At 32.6% G+C, this 23,729-nt stretch overlaps 1 protein-coding gene across 2 annotated transcripts in view; it reads left to right on the top strand.

The window, feature by feature from the left end:
• Positions 1-23,729, top strand: part of LOC129798983 (transcription factor cwo) — a 36,368-nt gene extending 12,639 nt beyond the window's left edge. For both annotated transcript variants that reach the window (XM_055842541.1, XM_055842540.1), the window contains 4 exons: positions 8,897-9,011; positions 9,174-9,519; positions 17,772-18,181; positions 23,142-23,729. In XM_055842541.1, coding sequence (XP_055698516.1) covers positions 8,897-9,011; positions 9,174-9,519; positions 17,772-18,181; positions 23,142-23,618 — 1,348 coding nt within the window. In that variant the 3' untranslated portion in view covers positions 23,619-23,729. The remainder of the gene's footprint in view (positions 1-8,896; positions 9,012-9,173; positions 9,520-17,771; positions 18,182-23,141) is intronic.

Genomic DNA, 23,729 nt, shown 5'->3' with positions numbered 1-23,729 from the left:
GTACAGGTGAATTTGACTCGAATTTTGGACAACTTGGTTATTAATTTGGACAACTTGGCTGTAAATTTGGACAGATAATCCGCCTCAACAGGATGCTCATTGTTCTTCATTTCATGAACCAATCTTACCAAATCCTCTTCCTGTTCATGTAAGGGAACCGTAGAATGTCACAAGAAGCCCGGAAACTTTCCATATCATTCATTAATTTAATCAATTTATTTTTAGTGTCCAATTTTATCCTCAAAGTGTCCAAAATAAGAAACTGGACAAAAAATTATGAGCCAAATCAAACAACCCTTCTGAAAAGAGAGTAACAAAAAAGTGAATTAGTTTTGAAAATATCGCACTTCAAACTTGGAACATCGATGCTTATAAGCAGACTGTCCAAAATTATGAGCCTTTAACCTATAGACGTTTTCGGTTTAGTTTTTAGTTTAAAGGGATTTAAGTTCTTTTTTAGTTTTTACTGAACAAAATGTTTTTTCTTGCTTACCAAAATCGAACACTTTGCTAATTTTATTAGACAAAAATATCTATCCTATCAATATGTATTCAGGACGTTAACCAATTTGAAAGACTACAAATTTGAGGTTATTGTAATTTCTACGTTATGACGGAACTGCTGCGTCAATATTATTGCGAAAAATTGTTTATTTCAATGTATCCCATACTTACGATATTAACCTGATCCAATAAGTATTTGTCGATTTAATTGAGCTTTAAACTTTGCATACAAAATAGCTATTTTGTATTCAATTAACGTTTGAAAAATAATCATTTCGTTTTCATAAGATAAATATATTTGTTTGAATAGTGCTTTTGGACAAAGTCTATTCCAAAAATAACTTTACATCACGAAATGAATTAGAAAAATCCACAAATTCCTTTCTATATGCAAGTGTTATCCGCATGCAAAAATATCAAAAGCAAATAAACTGCGAGTAATTCAATATTGCGGTGAATTTTACGAAAAAAAAATAAATCTCAAATTATGCAATCCGTGTGACTCCAAAAAGTCGAATATAAATTTTAACGAAAAGCTTGATGTGTGTACATGCTAAAAATTTTCCTATATTTATTCATTGCTTAACATTTTAATATGAAATTATCTCGTTTTGTGGTACAGAAAAATACAAAAATGAGAATTCACATGAGATTATAATCACGAATATATGGTTTTTAGCATTTTGATTAGGGGACTCATAATTATTTTCTAAATGATTAAATTTCTAAAGTGTGATGTTGATGAAAAGAAAAATAAAATAATATTGAGAATTTTCATATGATTTTGCCCTGAAACGTTTTCTATGTTATGTATTTCACTTCCATGGAAGCAAGAGATCACGAGAGGCTCCTGGTAAATATTTACTGATCGGGTGAGTGATAAAATGGTTGAGAGAGAGACTCTTCAATATTAGTGTCTGTTTCACATAACTTGGGTAATCTTTTTTTTTTTGTCGAAATGAGGGGATTGTGGGGTGTAGAGAGGTAAGGAAGAAAAGCTCGTGGAGAGCCACTCCATCGGAGGCGATTACATGTTGGATTCGATCATGACAAAAGTCTCGCGATATGAAAACGCGAGAGCTTGAAAAATTTTGCGATGTGCCGTGCGCCAAAATCCTCAATGTCTCACTTTTTCCTCTCACTCTCCTTGACTCTTTCCATTAAAACCACATCACCCAACCACCCACATAAGACCCGGGCACACGAGTTTACCATTTTTTCCATCCCATATATCACGTACACTCGGGCGATACAATGTCACGCTCCTGAGAGACTCCCTCTCACTCGTTGACTTCAGGTTTGTGTCGTGATATCGCCACTAAATTGATAAAATTATTATCAATGATGAATTAGAAATTCAAGAATTTTTATAGCAACACCACACTAACGCTCTTTCGATCTTATTTTTGACTCTATATAACCGAGTCAATATTGTTTATGATGTTGCTGATCGGGAATTTTAATGTGGTTCTGATGTCCGCACTATTCTAATTTAACCCTCAATTGCCTTTGGAAAAGAATTATTTGTTTGATATTATTATCAAACAATATTGATCATATTGCATTTTGGTAATATTTTAATATTTTGTTAAAATAATCTTTAACTTTAGAAGTTTCCGAAATAATAAAAGACCACTGATAAGCCCAGATAATCTTATGGGAGATTCTTTACAGACGACCTCAAAATGCGTGCAACTCAGAGTCGTTACAACTCAAAATACTTGAACTATTCGATTTTGAATTGAATTTTGAGAGTAAAGAATCCCGTCTAGCCAATTATTCTTAGCAGCCGAAATGAATAAAATTGGCTCGACTTGATTCTTTACCTCTAAAATTCTCTAACTCGAAAAGTATTTCGAGTTGTGGGGACTCTGACTGCGGAAGGTCAACGAAAGAAAAGAAAAGTTCATTGAAATCGGTTAATAAACATCAAAAATAGAGTCCAGTTAATTTCGGTATAGTAAGGGTCGGGTCGGGGTACAGTGGGATAAGGTAGGGACGACTGCGACCTATCGTCGGAAAGATCTCGATCTCAAATACCAAATAATAAAATGTGACCGAAATCGCTTCATAAATACCGAAGATATGGTTCGGTCAGATTATTTAAATTTATAGTTCAGATCATGGTAGAGCGAGGGCTGAGTGCGACCCAATATTGGAAAGCTTTTGACCTTAGCTACAACATACAAAATTTCATCAAAATTGAAAATGGGAGTTCCGAGCTATTCGATATCGAATTTACGAAACTATATTTTTCGATTAATCGGACCTTCGATCAAATTAGATAGAAATGGGGTGTTCAAATAGTTGTGAGATATGATCATTTGAATATCAAATTTTTGTAAAGAATTTTGGTCCGATGGGGTGTAGCAAGAATGGACAGAAATCACTAGACCTTTCTTGACTTTCGCAATTTTATTCTTTACGACGTTTCGAGGATGAATGTCCTCTTCATCAGGTATCGAATTTTGTTGGGAAAATCAGTCGATCAGTCGAATGGTGAACTTAAAAGTGCAGTCTGTGATCCATGTCCAAAAAAGTGTAACCATTTCCCGCCCGTAGGTGATTTTCCCAACAAAATTCGATACCTAATGAAGAGGACATTCATCCTCGAAACGTAAAGAATAAAATTGCGAAAGTCGAGAAAGGCCTAGTGTTTTCCGTCAATTCTTGCTATCAAATTTTTGACCCTTTTCTTGCTCGGGTCAGGGTGGTCGGAGGGCATATTTTTTTAATCAAAAGCTCATAACATACTATAACCGGCTATAACATACTGAAATTTGAGACCGATCCATGCCATAGGGGCTGAGATATTGAAAAAACATATTTCGGTGGTGTTTCAAAATAGCAAAAGGAAGGGGTGGTGATTCTTCTAGCTGCCCATCTACATTTACGAGTAACAGTTGCCGAAAACCGCTTGTTGATATCTCTCTTCGTTTTCTCTCCAGAAGTGGTTATGCGACGGACGGATGGACGGGACGGTTGAGACGTTCACGAAAATCGATTTTTAGCGCATATAATATCCGTGATTAAAACGAATCAAAAAAGGTATCAAAACGTGTAAATGTAAATCCAAAATGTGGGCCTGATCTGATAAGGTGGCCTTCCATCTTGGACCACAAAAGCTGAGATTGGAAAGAATCTCAGCTAATTGAATAAAAGAATATAGATATTGCTTTTTACGAACTTTATCGGACACCAAGTTTCTTTAAGTCCCTTGCCCTCCGGAGCTCTTTCAAGTATTTTGCTACAGCATTTCGTTCCTAGAGACAATAATTTTCCGTTTTAAATAGAAACTAAAAAAAATATAAGTATAAAATTTCAAGGAACAAAAGAAGCGTCCAATATTACAAGCTGTCCGAAATTGGGCGTAATTCTCCTTTTTATGGAAGTTCATTTTTCAAGGCACTTGAGCACTATTGTATTTCCTGGTTTTATTTAACTTTTGATCACTTTATTTCAATTTTGTTAAAAATTATTGTTCTTTGACGAGCTTTGGCATTTTTTCGTGTTTTTTTTTTTCAAAAACGCAATTTTAAACGAAAATTGCTCTTAATCTGTCAAAGCATCAAGGAAAAATTATATAATATTTTAGGAGCTTTGAGAAAATGCAATTTTGGTGCAACAATTCCTAATGCAATTTTCAAACATGAGGTATTTCGTTAAGTGGCTCAACTTCCTTAATTTGTTATCAAACACGCTTTTTAAAGAAAATTTTGAAGTAGGATTGGATACTATAGGATGCATAACGATCCATTATGTTCTTAAAAAAATAATAAAATTGCTTGTTATTTTGGATTTCGAAATATTCAAGAACTGGATTACTCTACCAGTTTGAATCCAGTTTAATGCCACTAGAGTCAGTAAAAGACCTAAAACAAAGCCATTCAGAGTTAAAACTGTTTTCCATGACCTTTGTATTTGTCTCCAAAATACTTGTTTGATCACACACGATCGCAAATCTTGATTATGTGCCAGAAGAAGAAATCACAATCCCTCAATTTAAAATACATTGGATTTTTCCGCAATCAAGAGTCGTCACAGTAAAATTACGATTAAACTCGTGACACAATCACGAAACATGAAGTATTGCGGAAGATTTGGGCAATTTATCTGAGCCATCCAAGCAATTTAAGATCTCCAATTAAATCATTTTCACGATGACTTTAAGAGCTGCAGAATGTGTCGAGATGACCAAGTTAATTGACTTGATTCAATTGCTCCAATTAGACACTTGCACTTTCGCACATTCACTGCAACGCGTCTGGTTGATGTTGTACAAACAACAGTCTCGCAAAGTTTTGGAATTCTCTCTTTTTTTTCTCTTGGTACATTTTCACTTTAACCTTGTAAAAGTCACTAATAAATCAATCTCTAATTGAATTTTACGCGTTTAATAGCAGCACACACACAAGATATTTTTAATTATGTAAAATATAAGATGCTGAGGACACACGTGACAATTATTGATGAAGCGTGCTGTGGAAAATTTTCGGTATTTCAACGCGAATTTTTGAAGATCAAAGACATTGCAAAACGTGATTAGTATGGCTAAAATTAGTATGCAAATCAATAGGATAATTTATTCTTAATATATTTTTGATTTTATCTCGCTTATCTGACGATGATGTTATTTTGAATGTCGATGATTGTAAAATTTTGATTTTTAATGAATATCTGTCTAGGTTAACCCCTTTACCGTGATTACTTTTATTTTAGAATATTATAACGTGTATTATTTGGCTTCTTAGGCTTTAGGTTTTTCTTTTTTTAATATTTTATGACATTAAGCTTTACAAACATTAAACAATTATCGGTTAAATGAAATGAATTGGCATGATCAACAAAAACCATGAAATATATGGAAGGTGATAGTGTTTCATGTTACATTTCATTTTATTTATAAGGTAAACCCCTCAATTCTGAGATAAATCTTAAACTTTAAATCAATTGATTGACCTTTAAAAGCTAATTTGTATTCTCTGATAACGATCTTTAATTTTGAAGTGTCAAATATCCTTAGACCTTCAGAGTAAAATAAAACAAACTTTCCAATGAAATAAAAATAAAGAAATAATCTATAAAATGTTTGATATATAAAGTTTGTTCTTTTTCAATTTAACAAAACTATAATTTTTTTGACAAACTTTCAACAAACAATTCGCTAATCTTTTCTTTTAAACAAAAGTCTATATACTGAAATAAATTATCGGAAGTTTGCCAACAGTAGAATACTTCCGTTTAAAGGGTGGCAAAAGAATACTAAATTAATTAGCCAATATTTTGCAAAAAGGGAGTTTAATTTTAACAAAAAACTTTGTTATTACTCAAATAAAAAAAATACAGACCTGGTTGTAAATGTTTGGCTAAAATTAGATAATTCAAAATTTAACATAATTTCAACAGGATTTAGGATTTTTTTATTAAAATAAATTCAAACTTAAAGAAATTCATTAAAGAGCGAAATGTTCAGATTCGTACATAACATACATACTTTTAACAAAATTGTTTGTTTTATGTCCATAAATGAGCCTTTAAACCCTTAACAAACTTACAGATTTCTACGAAATTTTTCAAGGAACTTTAAAGAGCTTTAAGGGTATGGTTTAGCATTATAAATTTCCCAAAATAAGGACTTTATATGGACTTCACAACTAAGGTTTATTCCAATGGCTTATCGGCTCTAATATCTTAATTAGAGGATTTTTTTTAAAGAAAATTATAAGTTATTAAGGGAAGCAGGGGCCCATCAAGCCAAAAAGTGAAGCTATTTTTCACTTTTCCTTGTAAAAATTTTGCACATATTGCACCGCGACTTAAACAAATTTGATCGTAGTTCTTGTATTATTTCGGCGAATATTATGAAATATGTATTTTTAGATAGCTTTTAATGAACGATTTCGAAATATATCAAACTGATAAGTCAATTCTCTCTAGGAAAAAACTTGCCAATAGTCTTCAGTGCCTCTATGAACGTATGGAAAAATGAGATGTCGATAAGCCCCTGAGGGAAGTTTATCTAAAATATCTACACAGAAAAAAAAATCTTAAAAATGTTCGTAATTGTTTGTGAATTTCCACTGGAGACTTACAAAGTACTAGTGTAATAAATCAGTAAATCGTATGATTCACTTAAAAATATGTAAAAATTTGTACTTTTTAACAAACTTTGTTTGTAACGTGATCACTTAACAGTTTTTGTTCTTTTACAAACATTTGTTCGTACATTTTGTGTGTCTGGCAAAACTTTACGAATAAATAACAAAACTTTACGAGAAATTTTCTGTGTGTTTACGAGCATTTTCGAACAAATGTTTATCAAGTAACAAAAAATGCTCGTCAAGTGATCATATTTAAAAAGTAAAAAATAAATAAGAATTCAGTTAATTAAAAATTTGCAATTTTTATAAACATTATTCATAATAATGATAACTTTACGAGCATTTTTTTTCTTTTCCAAACATTTGTTCGTTAATGTTTGTAAACATACAGAAAAATGTTCGTAAGGTTTTGTCATTTGTTCATAAAGTTTTGCCAGACAAACAAATATGTACGTACAAATGTTTGTAAAAGAACAAAATTTCCTCGCCACGTGATCGTTTTGCGAACAATGTTTGTAAAAAAAATTACGAGGTATTACGAATTTTTTAGTGCGTTATACGCTTTACGAGCATTTCGTAGATCCTAAATACGAATTCATAAATATTTACGAAACACTTCTAATATTTTTAACGATCGAATTTGAAAAGTTCCTGGAGATAACATTTGTCGAGCTATTAGGAAAAGCTGGGACTAATTTAAAAAGACTTGGTTTTCTGGTTTTCCAAAAAGAATTAAACTGCTTTAAACAGGTTATGATCTGGTGATAAAATACTAATTGATCTTTAAACCAAGCTTTATTTGTACTTTATTTGTATTATTCTAGTGTACTATGAGCAGCTTTTACCATCATTTATAAATTACATTGATGTTATGAGACGATAAATATTTATCGAAGAATCATATTGATATCAAGATAGAACTCTAAATATGACTTTTCATTGTTTTTATTTGTTAAATAATTGTCAAAAAATAGATATTTCTCGAAGGATTCCCGATGATCCTTTTATTTTTTAACAGTGAATAGGGAAATGCAAATACGATAGGTTTCTTTTGCTCTGAGAATCTCAATTGACCTATACGTTTGTCCAAATTTTATTTGATATTTTGGCATGTAATGGGTTAATTGAGAAAGCATCCTCATCTAAAATCCAAGTGTCCCGGGTTCGAATCCTTTATAGATCACCGGAAATTCATCGCGTATTAATCGGGCAGATGAGGTTCGAACAGTTGTTCCTCTAAATCCAGCGTGCTGGATCCAGGGATTTTTTTGCGATTTTTTTTCATTTTTGGATATGTCTTGGAGATTACCCATGCGGACATTTTGTTCATACGAAAATCCCGTTGAATCATTTCTAATAACGATTTTTCAAGGTCAAAGGTTAAACAGTGTCTAGAGAGTGCATTTATCAAACGAATGGTATCATATTTGGGATCGTTGGAAAGGTCTTGGAATTTCTGACAGGTCTTAACCGGTTCTTATCGGTTCTGAACCGGTTCATAATCGGTAAAATCCTAAAATCAATTTTATTACTCTTAAAAATATTTTTGGGATTTTTGGGAAGTGATTTATATAAATCAGTTTAAATTGTTTGAGAATTGGTATACAGTTCTGTCTCTTTATATGCACACTCTCTATATGCACAGCTTTTGTGTCGGTTGCATTCAAAATCAATTTGTTTACATTTTGACAAAGTAATAAAGAAAATTATTTTCTTGGTAACTAATTTTTCTCGTTTTTAATTATCTTAATTTTATTTTTTCTGTCTCATATTATAGTTAAAATAACACGGGGAATTCTAGAACAATAAAAAAAATAATAATGTTTTAAAAGAAAGAAAAAAACCGTTGGGAATTTCAAAAAAAGTTGTGCATATTCAGAGAGAGAACTGTCAAAAAAAGTACCCAAACTGTGCATATAGCGAGACAGCACTGTACAATAAATGATGGTAAAGTACTTTTGAGGTATAAGCATCTAAGTCACAATTTCGAACACTTCACAAAGCCTGAGACACTAACCACTCCTTTTTTTCAAATACTAAAATATCAGTTTTAAAATTGTCCAAAAAAAGATCTAGATTTCTTATATTTATGCTATAAAGGGTTAATTGATATCAACCTAATCATAATTTAGAAGTTTTATGAGCTTTATAAAAGCTATCAGATTTAATGTTTCTAATCAATAAATCCTGATACACCCAAGGTCATTTTATGATAATTTTCCAATATTTTTAGTTAAATATAAACACATTCTAAACAAATTGTTTTCACTGGAATCTTTTTGTTTTTCCAGCGAGATCAATGGTGGTCCGTATCCGTATTGTGAGACTGGTCTGAATTTCTCCACAAATGCCACGTTCAGCGAGGATGATGCTGAGTATCATGGTCGTCGCGGAAAAACATCTCGGGTAATGGCCCCCACAGCTTGATAAAATAATATCATATAAATATAAATTCCGCCCTGTGTTTGTCTCATGCAGCAAATTTTCAAGCAGAGAGAAATTTAATTTAAAGAAAAATAAAAAAAAGAGCTACACAGAATGGGAATTATATGATCGATCTTTTTGCAGCAAGATCCACTGTCGCATCGAATTATTGAGAAGCGTCGTCGTGATCGGATGAACTCCTGCCTGGCTGATCTGTCGCGTCTGATTCCGCCACAGTATCAGCGAAAGGGTCGTGGACGCATCGAAAAGACGGAAATCATCGAGATGGCCATTAGGCACATTAAGAGCTTTCAGAAGCAGGAGAATGTTTGTCGCGATCGTGACACAATTCTAGCAGACAGATATCGACGTGGTTACAATGATTGTCTCACGGAAGCAGCCAAATTTCTCGTTGCCATCAATGACGATGACACCATCTGCTACAAGATGATTGAACATCTCAAAGAGCACTGTGGAGAAATTATGAAAAGTAAGTTGCATTTTTTTTGATGACCTTTCTGATTGAAGTTGAAGCCTTTGAACCCTTTCTATTCCGAGATAAATCTTTGTTTTTTTCCTTGTGTATTAGAAATTACATATGATGATAAAAATGCTGAAAATATTTTTTATGTTTCTTTGATAAAAAAATGCGTTAGGGCAAAGGCAAGAGGAGCGCACTCTATTTGTTTTTGATTAATAAATAATAATAATAATAATAATATATAGAAAAAAATTGACATACTTCTCTGAACGAAAAATAAAAACAATTAAAGAATAATTATCGATATTTCACCCCCCCCCCTCCCCTAAAATTCCACCATCTACCCACGGAGACCACTTTTCGAAACAAATTTTCGCATTTCAGACGATTTCTGAGAAATGTCACGCTTTTTGTCCGTCTGTCCGTTTGCCCGTCTGGCTGTCGTCAACTCTAGAGGCTAAACGATTAGAGATAACGACTTGGGATTTTCGAGTCACCCCCCCCCCATAAGGCGACTCTGGGATCTTTAACATGCCTCTCATTTTCCTCCAGCCTCTTTCATTCCAAAACCATGTTTTTTTGGAAATGCTCGAAAACGTATCGTTTGATTTTTTCGATTTACTTTTTTTAAGATATGTTTTAGATATTACCTATGTAGATTTTCATCCTTCTACGAAAATACTGTTGAATCATTCCTAATAACGATTTTTCAAGGTCAAAGGTTAAAAAAATGGTATCATTATTTCCGATAAAACTGAACCGGTTCCAATCGGTTGTGAACCGACAATGAACTAGTTCATAACCGATAACCAATTTTTATTCGAAATCCAATTATATTACTCCTTAAGTTAATTTTGGGCAATGTTTTGAGTGATTTATAAATCGATTTAAATCGGTTGTTAACCGGTAATTAACTGATTATAAACCAATAAGTAAGTTTTGTCCAAAAATCGATTTTATTACTCTTAAAACTATTTTGTTGGATCTTTTGGGTAATTTATGACTCGGTTCAAATCGGTTTAGATTCGTTGGAAAGGTCTTGAAATTCCTGACAAACCTGAATCGATTTCAATCGGTTATGAACCGGTTCATAAATATAATAACTAATTTTTGTCCGAAAATTAATATTATTAGGGGAGACTGGGGCAAAAAGTAACAAAACGGATATTTTATTTTTTGCAAGCTACCCTGGCGCCCCAGAAATTTCTAATTAACGCAGTTTTATAGGAAATTTACTGCTCTACAACTTTGTGAAAGTCATTTTCCTCTATTTTGTAAGGAAATACATTTATCGAGCTGTTTTCTAAAAGGTAATTTTGTGACCATTCTCAAAAATGCTGGGGCAAATAGTATCAGGCATAAGATACTATCACATTTTGATTCGCTTTATTATGGGGTTCCGTAAATTTAAGTAAAATACCTAGATTACATATTTTCATTGGAAATTTATTCCTCTACACCTTTGTAAAACACAGATGTCTCTATCTGAAAGAGAAAAGCGCTTTTCAAGCTATTTTAGAAAAACACACAAGAGACTGCTAATCGTTTGACCAATGCAAACAACAATCGGCGAGACATGATAATGACGTTTCTTTTTGCCGTGAGACATCAGAAATTGCTTCGCTTTTTTGTTATTTTTTGCTCTATACCTTTTGTTACTTTTTACCCCAAGTGGCCATTTTTAATAAAAGGATTTCTGGAGAAAAGAACATTTGTGAAATTCTAAAATAGATAGTGGTTTCGTATTCAAAGAATCCAAATCATTTAGGAAATACTTACCAGTGCATCAATTTTGGAAAATAAGTACACAGTAAAAAAAATTAACACTATTATATTGTGTAATCTTTTACACCCCTATTATAGTGTTAAATTTGGAAAAAGTGTTTAATATAAAATTGTTTAATTTAAAGTTGTTGAATTTCAAGATGTTGAATTTGGAATTGTTGAATTTAAAAATTGTTGAATTTTTATGTGTAAATTCAAAAATTGTTAAATTCTGTTTATTGTTGAATTTTCTTTTCATTTTGAAGATATTGATTTTTTGCCTTTTTAGACATTTTTATTGGTTTTTCCTGTACTCGGGATCCCCCCTAATGCGAAACGATTACATCTGATGCTCGGATCTTCACGATATACTTATTATGCATATAAATATTTGATGTTCTATATGACTTTTGCCCAATGAAAAGCATCTCGACTGAAGTATAAGTCTTAATTGGAAATTCAACAATTTTTACACAACTTTTGTTTAAAAATTCAACAAATTTGGTTGAAATACACAAGGCTTCACACTGTAATAGTGTTAAAAATTATGATCACACTATAATAATGTTAATTTTTGATCATGTGACAAAAAATACCATAAAGTTGTGTATTTTTTCACACTATAATAATGTGAAAAACTGTAATCATACTATAATAGTGGTAATTTTTAGAATTTGTTAAACAGTTTTAAATCACGAAACATTGTTGAAAAATGTTTATGATTATAACTGTGAGAAATTTTACACAGATCTCAATTAAATAATTAATTTATCAGATTTCACACTATTGTAGTGTTAAAATTTTACACATTTTCAAATTAAACAACGTTGCTGAAAATTTTTCAACTATAATAGTGTTAATTTTCGATCACGTGACAGTAAATTACCAAAATGTTGTGCATTTTTTTTAAACATTTTTAAATTAAACAACTAAAATTGTCGATTTTGCACTATTATAGTAGTAGAATTTTACACAATTTTTTACTGTGTAGGTCACAATTGATATCTGTTCTAAGGAAAACATTTCAAAAATAGCGGTAAAAATTTCAATATTTTTTTTTTTATTTTCTGAATTCATTGTTCGAATTCTAAGAAACTTACGACTTTGAAGAAGGTCTATGGAAAAAAAATTTAAGCCGTTATCTCTTTTATCTTGGAAGATATTGAATGTTTAAATTTTCAATTTGTCAGAATTTTTACCCCAGTCTCCCCTACTCTTAAAACTATTTTGGGGGATATTAGGTGAGATTCTTAATAATCTCACCTACTATAATCCTAACAAAATTTCATGTCGTCCGATCGACCTCAAACTTGGCCAAAATGTGTTTCGCCACTTCCTGATCACGAATATATATGTGGCTATTTTACGTTCCCGGCCGGCCGGCCGGCCGCTCTTTGGAGCTTAATAGCTCCTAAACTAAAAAAGATATCGACATGCGGTTTTCGGCAAAGGTTATATATCGGGTGAAAATTGCAACTTGGTGCATAGACCCCCCACCCCCCACCCCTCCTTCCGCCATTTTGAAGACCCCCCTTTTTTTGTTTTCTCAATAGCTCCGCCCCTATGGCATTCAGCGGACTCAAATTTTAGTATGTTATAGCTGGGCCTTAGAGCTTTCCATCAATACCAAACTTAAGGTCCCCCGACCCCCCTGACCCGAGCTATAAGGGTCCAAAAAAAATATCTTAAAATGGCCATAACTCCGGTTCTAATTGTCAGAATTTAAAAAGTGAGGGCTTTTTGGAAAGCTCTCGTGAAATGCCACTTCCCCTTCTAACATCGCAAGTTCATAAAACCACCGCTAGGGGCGCTTTTTTTAAAAAGAAAATTTTTAAATCTTAAAAGTTAAATAACTCAAAAATTCCATTGTGCATCGGGCTGAAAATTTAGTATGTTGTAGCCGTTGATTATACCTATCAAACAAAAAAAACCTTAAGTCGATCTAAAACCCCTGACCCGAGCTATAAGGGGTCAAAGTTCGAACATTGACCGGCCTCTATCTCCGGTTCTAATTAACATAGCGACCTAAATTTTACCTTTTTGGTTTCGTCTCGATGAGCACTTTCAGATGGAAGTTCAAAAAGTCGCCACAGGTGGCGCTATGATAGCGTCAAAATTCATCGAAATTCAAAGTCACTTTTCTCAAAAACGGCATTGTGCAAGTTAATGAAATTTTAGTATGTTGTAGTCCAGTCTAGGACGTTTCCAAAATGGTGCGTATGCGCGCTGTGGTTTCAATAGAACCGGAGATATGAGGGGTCAAAGTTCACGAAATTCAAAAAATCATATCTCCGGTTCTATGTGACCGATTTTGATGAATGAGGGCTTAAACGAAAGATCTCACCAAATGCTACAACTTTCTAGAATATTTGAACTTCATGGGACCAACACCAGGGGCGCCACACTCGAAAAACCATTTTCAATATCACATAACCTCAATAATCTCGACTGTCGCTGAACCGATTTTGATGATTACTTCAACATAATTGTAGAGCACATTTGTCTCTACATTTCGTCCATACATAATTTTCCACTCAGACTACGCTATCACTCCGATTTTGCCGTTTAAGTGTGAAAAAATTGATTTTTCCCATAATAACGCTTTGAAACCACTCAGATGCCAATTTGACTGCCTCTACTCCACCAAGACACTTAAAATAGGGTTTTAAATGGAAAGTCCCACAAAAGACAACAATTCTTTGATATAGTTGAAGTTCAACAAATGACTACTTGGGGCACTCTGGATGAAAAAACGAGTTAAGAAACAAAAAACCTCGCTTATCTTGGCTTCTGAGTAATCGATGAGATCATGTTCTATGGGAAAATTATAGAGAACATTCTGGTCTACATTTCATCCATATATCACTTTTCTGTCAGTTCATCCAAATCCTTGATATTTTGGTTTTAATACAAAATTTGTATAATTTCACGAATTTGATTCAAGATAACTGAATGGCGTCTCCCAACTTCAGCTCTAAATCAAATTTGCATGCACTCCGAGTTAGCTCACGTTAAGAATCTCACCTACATAAGCCGGTTAGGATTATCTGTCCCTTTTGATTTATGAATCGATTTAAATCAGTTGAGAACCGGTAAACGGTAAATGTTGCTAAAGTACTTTTGAAATATAAATTTAAGTAAATTCGCAAAGCCTGAGACGCTTTTTTTTTAAAACTTTTTTTGACTTTTTTTGACAGAATGTGAATACTTGAGAGAAAAAAGAAATTTCATTCCCCAACATCAAAGTGTATTCTTCAGTACTCTTCAATTTTGAATATTTTACCAATAATTATCTGTTATTGTATGACTTATTGTACATTTTCGGTTCCGAAGCGGTTTTATAGCAAACTAATTTAAAACAATACGAAGTAATATATTTAAATTAAATTTGGAGATTTTTTTTGTAATTTACAAAATTGGTGAAAACGCTCGATAACACGAAGATCAATGTCTCACATTTTCTCTGCCCAACAAGTAAGCTAAATGTTTGACCTAGAGGTGAATCTAAAAATAATCATTGCTAAATAAAACTCTTCCCTATTGTTTATTTAGAAAACAAACCTCGGAAAAATGTGTGTTAGGAGGCAAGGAATAGAATAGAATTAGGCAAAGAAATTCCGATCATATCAGTGACTCATAAAAATTTACAGATAAATTATTAATGAACATTACAAAAAAGAAAGAAGAAAAAACAAAATTCGACTTGAATTTAATTTCTAGTAACTTTCAGAGAAAAAGTGGCAATTTTATTAAAATATCACATGAAATACCTCAATTTGTTGAGATGTTTTACATTGAAATTTATATTTAATTCACCTACTTTTATATTTTTACGTGATCTATAGAAATTATCTGGATTTTTTTTTATTTCTGAATTTTTTTTATCTCTATTTACTTGAGAAACATTACACAAGTGTTAATTATTGTTCTCTCAGCACTATTACCTCTTATATTATTTTACCTACATTGTTATTGTTGAAAGTGGAAGAATTTTTTTTTTTTTTTTGAAAAGAAATTGTGTGAAATTTTCTTTTTGCTCTTCACGAGACAACTGCCAGAGGACAGAAAAATATTTGTCAGAGAGATTTATCATGGGGATTTCTTCTATCAGTTCTTTTAATTAATGCCATCATATGACGAGCCTTATCATTTAAAGCGATTTTTATCTGGTTTTTTGTGCCTAACACGTCAGTTGGGGTATTTCTTGATGGCAATTTTCTGTACTCCACGGAGCTTAGAGGATGAAACATTTATATGCAATCCATCAAAGAAAAAGATAGAATATTTGATGAAGCATGAATGAAAGGGATTTGGGGAAGAAAGAGAGATTTGTCTTTCAATTTATATTTAAACCAGGAAAATTTCAATGACAATTAATTGTTTCACTTAAAATTTCAGTAATAAAAAAAGCATTCAAAGAGCCACTTTTTTTTAAATCAGTGTGCTTTCATACGAATAATTTATCTCAGGATCTATTTGATATGTTAAATATCCTTTAACATCAAGGAACTTGGGCAAAATATGACAAAACAGATATTTTAGATTTTTTTTCTAGCTTACAGAAGACTTGACAAATTTCTAAGTAGAACATTCTTGTAGAAAATTTATCGTTCTGCAATTTTTTAAGACTGTTTTTCTGTATTTCGAAGGGAAATGTGCTTTTAGAGTCTTTTTCTAAAAGTTAATTTTGTTAAATTTTTCAAGAATTCTGATTTTAGGGTAAGTGTGCCAAATTCCGGCCAGCTTGCAATTTCGGCCACCTTTTTTGTTCCTCGAATTTCCATGAATTTTTAGTTTTTACATACTCTAGAGATTATACAATGCAAAAGAATAACAAAAAATGTAGCTTCGACGAACGAGATGACGTGAAAAAGGCATTGAAAGAATTCCTGAAGGGTAAGGAACTATGGGAATGAAGGTGGCCGAAATAGGGCACCAAAGCTATGTCTACATTTTTATTCATTTTAAAATGTATTAAGAATGATTTTAGAGTAAATAAAGACGATAAACTGTCTACAAGGTTCTAAGCAACACTCCTTAAGTAGAAGGAATAAAAAAATCAATTTATATTAAAGATATTACATTTCAAACTTGAGACTTTGGCGCTTGCATGCAACTATGCTGAAATTTGGCACACTTACTTAATTAATTAATGCAATAGACATAATTTGATAAGAAATTTTATCTTCAACAACTAGAGATGTGTTTTTCAAGTCATTTACAAAAGCTATTTGCAAAAAAAAAATCCTTCGCTGGGTTAGAAAAGGGGAACTGAAGATAAGTGAACAGACTTATGCATATCACTCGCTAATGCAATAATTTTAGCAAATAATTTGGTCACAAAATTGAAATTTCTGGTAAGAAATGTATATTTTTTTAGAAAGAAGGTAAAAGGGGTGGCAAAAAGTGCCCCAGGGGTCCCAACCTTTGCGAAGTGCTCAAACTTGTAACCTAGATGCTATACCTCAAAAATATTTTCGCATCATTTAACGTTTACTGGCTCACAATCGATTTAAACCGATTTATAAATCACTTAAAATATAGCCCAAAATAATTTGGGAGTAATATAATTGGATTTCGTTTAAAATTTAAATACTGGAATCAATTCAGGCTTGTCAAGAATTCCAAGACCTTTCCAACGAGCCAAAATATGACCGCATTTGGTTGAGAAATACGCTCTCTAGAGATTTTTAAACCTTTGACCTTGAAAATCCGATATTAGGAATATATTTTTGTATACAGACGTATGTCTACCTAGATAATCTCTAAAACATATCCAAACTTAAAAAAAGAGATGGCAAAGCGTCCCAACTTTGCGGAATTCTCGAACTCACGAGATAGAGCTCACCGTGAATTAGTTTTTTTTTGCATAATTTTTTGGTATTACTGATCTTGCAAAAAGAAAAATTTTAAAATGTTATTTTTTCTATCATTTTTTCCACCTGGTTTCTCGAACATTAATATATGTCAAGAAACTTATGGCCGACACTATAGTACACATTACCCTAGGTTTTTCGGTATCTAGAAATTTGTCTTTAAATTTTTTACAATTATTAAAACAATGAAATAAAACTTTTAAAAAAATGTTATCCGCATGAAACTGCCCTATCCTCTCGTTAAAATTTGAAGTTACTGGAAATACCGCCTGTAATTTATCTTTTACAAACTAAGCTTGTGGTAGAGTTATTTAGTAAGTTAAAGACCCTTCACTTTCCGTCTTTTTGTAAATATAATCAGTTCAATCGAACTGCAATTAAAGGCTGTTAAGATCAGAAAGATGAAAAAACTTTGGCATAGTTTAAGGAAACAAAATCTTTTTTTTTGTTTTTGAAATAAAATGAATTTATAATTTTATCTAATCTTTCAAAGCTTTGCGATACATTGTATGTAGGAAGTATCAAACTATTTGCATTTGCACTTTTAGATACTACGATCTATTTTAGTCTGTTCAGATGAAGTGCATATTGGTTTAATGAACACCTGTTTTGTTCAAACAGGTGACTTCTGCAAGGCTCGTGAATGTCTGGAGCCATTGACAAATGGCGGAAGTGCTTCATCACCATCGCCCCCAAATGGCTACCATCAAGGGGCTCCGTTGTCACATTTGCGTGACATGCTGACGTCAGATTTGGAGCACAGCAGCAACGACACGAGTGACGTGAAGGACCTCAGCTTTCGGCATCAGCAGCCGCAGCAAGCGGCCGTGATTACGTCCACAGGCCCCGCGGCGCCCATGGACACCCACCCGCCGCCCGACAGTAACGCCCCTGTGCATCAGCATTCCTCCTTCCATGCTCCGGATGCCGGCCATGCTGGCCGGCATGCAGCCGAAGCCGCCGCGGACGCAGCAGAGCACAATAACAACAGCTACAAGTTCAAGAACTACATCCAGCAGCGTTTCTCGCAGGTAAGAGACCTTTTAAATTTTTCTCCTATATTTCAGCTGCGATTTATCAGGGATTAATACAGAGTGTTGCGATATCACGTGAACATGAAATGTTCATTTTTATTGATTAATTTCCAAAGAATTTGTCCGTTTGATAGTCTTTTAGGAGATTTAGAGTCCAAAGGGTTGGGTTGGACTTCCTTCTAAGAACTAGTTCAAGGATCATTAACATTGCCCCGAATTTTTCCCCTAGTCTCCATTTGTCTTATTTTCTGTGAGATATTTTGGTTATCATACATTTATAGACATTTTGTTCATAAATAATAATGACCTGGAATTTTTCCTTACATAAAATTTTCAAAATAAAACTTTAAATAATGTCAATTCAGCTTACTTCTTAGCCGATTAGGACAAGTTTGGAGACATTCTAAAGGTCTTTGTATCCTGAATTAAATCAGAACTGCTCCAATCGCTTCAATTTTTTCTAATTTTCCAAAGCTAAAATTCCATTTTGTTAATCGAAGTTAATAAAAAATAGTTAATAGTATTAACTATAATTTACAAAATAGAATTTTTGCTTTGAGAAATAAGAGAAAAATGGAAACATTCAAAGGCTGCCGCATTCAAAGGCAGACCATTTTCCCCTAAATGTTTTTTTTTATTATTATTGAATATCGAGGTATTTATCAATTGTTTTTAATATTTATTTTTTCGTAAATCAAGAGTCCAAAGTTTACGAAAGAATGGCCAGACTTTTAGAGCTTATGCACAACACTAAGATAGCATTTTAGTACTTCTAATTAGACAGATTTTTGTTTACTAAATACAAAATTATTAAAAAAAAAAGAAATATAATATTGAGCTACGAGATGTTCGTTCATTTTTTTAATAATCGGTCTAGTGATTTTATTTTGAATTGATATCATTCTGTAAAATAAATCTGAAATTAAAAAGATTGTTAGTAGATCTTCTAAAAGAGAAAATTAGATAATCCAGCATAAAATAAAACTTGTTTATAAAAAACACTAAAAATCATCATAATGGTGTTAAAATAAGGTAAAACCGATTAAAATGGAATCAAAATTGTCAAATAATCAAAGACCTTTCAAATAAACCCAAATTTGACTCAATTTGTTCAAAAGTAAACTATCTACAATTATTTAAACTTTGACCTTGAAAAACAGTCAGTCAGAATGATTCAAGGTCGTTGGTGTATGTGTATAAATAATGCCTCGTTAACATTTTTTAAATAATTATTTTATATATTAACTAAACAATTAGCTTATCTTAAATAATTCTTGCCAGAACTAAAGGTTGAAATCCTTTGAATATTTATTAATTTAAAAAAAAAGATAATTAATAATAATGACAATAATAAGTGCATTTGGTTTCAGACGAGAGATTTAACTCAGTTCCAGAATGTCTTAATATTCTAAATAACAAGCAATTTTAGTGGTTTTTAATATCTAGTGGAACATTTGCCTTTACTATCTAAAAATTTTCCTGATAAGAATTTAGGGAAATTACGCCACAAACATTAGGTCGAAAGCCCGTCTTAGCTACGGTTCCCCATCAAAACTTAAATATATTAGTTTTTTTTCTAAATAAAAGTCCTTATTTTTAGAATACGAAATAATCCATTGAAAAGCCAGAATCACTTTAGAATTGAAAAAAAAATTATAAAGTAAATAACTTTTCACAGTAGAATAATATCTAGATTTCTAAGAAATGTTTTAGGTCTAAGTCGTTAGACTTAAAATTTTAAAGGACTCAATAGAAATCCGAACGTTTGTATTTTGTAATTTGTCCTTTACTGATCAATAGATCATTATTGTAAAAAGAACAAAATCTATTAAGGGATCGTGGAGAGACTCTGTCAAAAACACGTTTTGACGGTCATCCAATCTAAATTCTTTGCGTTGAAATATTACAGGCACCATTTATAAATATAGTGTAACTATCCAAATAAAGAATTTATCACTCATAATCAACATCAATAAAGAGAATTAAGGAAAATATTATCAAAATCGACGCAATATCAAACTTTCCTTGCGTAACTTTGTGCCCAAATTTTGCACAACTTTCTGCGAAGCGAGAAAAAAATAACAAGTTGTATTTCTACTTCTATCGGGTTATTTTTCTCACGTAATTGAAGAACTAATGTAATTAAAAACATTTTCTCAGAAACAATTCGGAAATCAATTACACAGAAATGATCCAAAATTGTCTGCTGGTTTGCGTATGATGTCACACAGCTGCGACATTAGTGACGTCTTGAGGTTGTTATCATTTTTCGGTAATCTCATAAATAAATAGATATGGAAAAGTTTGCTTTGAAGACTTTTAAAATTTTTAGTTTTTTTATTCTTTTTACTGTCTTAATGGCTTTTTCAAGAATTATTCTAGAAATATTAGTAAAAGAGCGACATTCTTGCAAAATATACGTTGCATACAACTCAAAAAAGAAAAAAAAAGTTTTCTTTTAGTAATAAATTTATTAAAAAACGTTCTTGGATTAACCGGATTAACCTATGAAATGTGCAAGTTTTGTGAAATACCTAAATCCCGAGATATTTTAAATGATTAGTGGGGGGTTTTAAGAACAAAAATAACACAATCCTCTCGTTCAGTAATAACTAACCTTCCCGATTCGAGAGCTTTCTCCGAATGAGGTTTTTTCTGTACCTATTCGAAGGTATATCAGAGAGAACTTACCTAAAAATCCATTAGAAGTTCGAATATTTAAATCGACGGAATTACACAAAAGTGAGCAATTTCATGAAAATATAATTTATTTAAAAAATCAATTTAAACGTTCTGTCATCTTGAAATTCTGTTTTATCTGAGTAGGGGAACGTTTTCAGGCTTCACATACATTCATATTTTAGCCATTAAAATATATATTGAAATAGATAAGTCAGTTTCATTAAAGGAATATAGAAAAATATGAAGTGTGCGAAGCCAGAAAGCCTTCCCCTACGCTACAAAGTATTTCTCATTCCTCAATTTAATTTTTATACTAACCGTGCTATCACACTGGGATTTGTTCAATTTGTAAATTCAATTTAATGACTGGCGCACAATAACTTTTGTTTGTAAACATGCTTTCAAAATTTCCCATGAGAATGAGCGAGATGACTAGATCTAGATCTCATTTACTCTCATTAAAATGTCACAAACATGTTTACTAAACAAAAGTTATTGTGCGTTAGGCATAATTTTCAAATGAATTGTTCCTATGCGTTATTTTGCATTAAAAATCATTTGAATTGATAGATTTTCGTTTATTTATTGATATAAACTAATATTTGGCCCACCAAAACATGTTTAAACATGCTAAAATAGCATAAATGTGGTTGCTCAATTAAATTTTGAATTCAGCAAATTAAAATATTAAAATTGCTCACTAATTTCAATTTTATTGCAGTTAAACAAGTAGCCTTTTGAACCAAATTGTTCTTATTAAATTTATGTCCAACGCACAATAACTTTTGTTTTGTAAACATGTTTTTGACATTTCAATGAGAGTGAATGAAACAGAGATCTAGTTATCTCGTTTTCTCTCATAGGAAATTTTGAAAACATATTTACAAACAAAAGTTATTGTGCGTTGAGCATTATTCACTCGTAAATAATTATTATTTGTGGCCAAAAAAAAATAAGTATACAGTGATTAAATCATAAACTTGTACGCTAGTGAAGCTTGAGTATCGGAAGTAATTTTCTAAGTTCCTCCAAAGCAATTCATATGACTTCATACACATTTTCAAAAAGACTGTATAAAAGCCTCTTCATGAGCCCCCTTGCCTACAATCCTTTCTTATGGCTTTGGGAATCCTTCTGCATAACAGATAAGTGACAGATTTTCCGAAGTCAATCACAATCAAAAATCTCGCCTCACTATTTAAAATTGAGCAAATTTCTTGCAAAATATGTCCTGGCTGTGAGAATTTTCAAGCAAATTCTAGAAATTTTTTAATGCTCAGTTAGCTCAATTGAATTTAAAATTAAATTGTGAAAATCCTAGTGTGATAGCACCGTAATTTTTATCAAGAACAAACTTATGCCTGTTTTTTAGAGGTCGATTAATCATTATTTAGGGTAAAATGGTACAAGTTGGACAGGGCTTTTTTATGGATACATTTATAGTACTTCATTTTTATTTGTATATTTTTAATGCTTTATGGGCCATTTTCATTGAGAAAATTTTAAGATTTTTGTAATTCCCAATTTACATGAAAACTCGCAAAAAAGCCCAGTTTTGAATACAAACATCTCGTTGACATTTGTTTGTTTTGATTTAATTTCTGGGTAAAAATGCATAAAAACAACCGAGACCTTAGTGAAATCACTACTAAAGAATATCTTTAATTGTTTGGTACGCAAATTGAAGCAGGGACAGAGATAATGAGGGCTAATTGAAACTATTACCACTTTAAAACAGCAACGTTACTGTTTTCCGACGCAATTCTAACACTTTGCCCGCATTTACTGTAAATCAGAGTTCTGGGCATACCGTATCCCCAATACAGGGACATTTTCTCACCTGAACGCACTTTTTCCATCTGCAAATCATTGTAATAAATCTTAATTAAAAATATTTCAATAAAATACACGTAAAGCATAATTTCAATGAAAATTGAACATTTTTTTAGCACTTTACTGTTCTCAAGTGCTTCTACATTATCGACTTTTCATTGTGTTGGTTCCTATCTCGACTGTTTTCCCCAGTCTTCTACATGTTCTAAAACAACCAAAACAGTCGTGACAGGAACCAATATAAAGAAAAGTCGATCATGTAGAAACTCTTGAGAACAGTAAAGTGCTAAAAAAATAGACTCATTTTTTTATTGGAGTATTACCATAATCACCATAATGCTTTATGTCAGTCGAGGATAAATATGAAAAATAGGAAATTTAAGAAATGAAAGTGATTCATGCACCAGGTAATTAAAGCTGCAATCTAAATTGAATGTTGCAGGACAACCACCATTTGCACGATGAGGTGGCAGTGACCAATTGCAGTCACAGCAGTGAAGGGAGTGAACGAGATAGTGGGGTTCACGCAGGTGCCAAGGGGCTGTGTACGGAGAATAGCAACAGCGGGGATGAGCATCCACTGCCAGGGGAACATGGGACGGATTTGAGGGCAGCTGGGCAGGCTCAGACTGCTCCAAAGTCTGCCGCAGCTCGTCATCCGCCAATGTCTGTTCCCATCTTCGCGCTCCACTCACAGGGCACGTTCTATGTGCCGCTGAGTGTGGACTACGAAGCCCTCGTGCCATATTTGGGTCATGCGGAACTGCTGGAGAAGAACTATGCACCCCACGTGCCTGTCCATCCGGTCAACATACACATTCTGGCCACACCGCCGGCAGTGCGTCCGGACGCGCCACAGCGACATCCCAATTCCTTCCTGCTCAAGCCCAAGCTAGAGGGACTCATTAATGCGTGGTGATGCGGCATCTTCTATATCCAAACTACCATACAATTTACAGTATAATAGACATTTGGGGTGTAGAGTCATTTGCTGAGAGACACTGATATAAAATTCTTTTTGTTATCAAAA

The sequence above is a fragment of the Phlebotomus papatasi genome, chromosome 1 (genome assembly GCF_024763615.1).
Source record: "Phlebotomus papatasi isolate M1 chromosome 1, Ppap_2.1, whole genome shotgun sequence".
In the NCBI taxonomy this organism is placed as follows: Eukaryota; Metazoa; Arthropoda; class Insecta; order Diptera; family Psychodidae; genus Phlebotomus; species Phlebotomus papatasi.
Note: the sequence above shows the minus strand (reverse complement) of the source record. Positions and strands in the feature narration are given on the sequence as shown.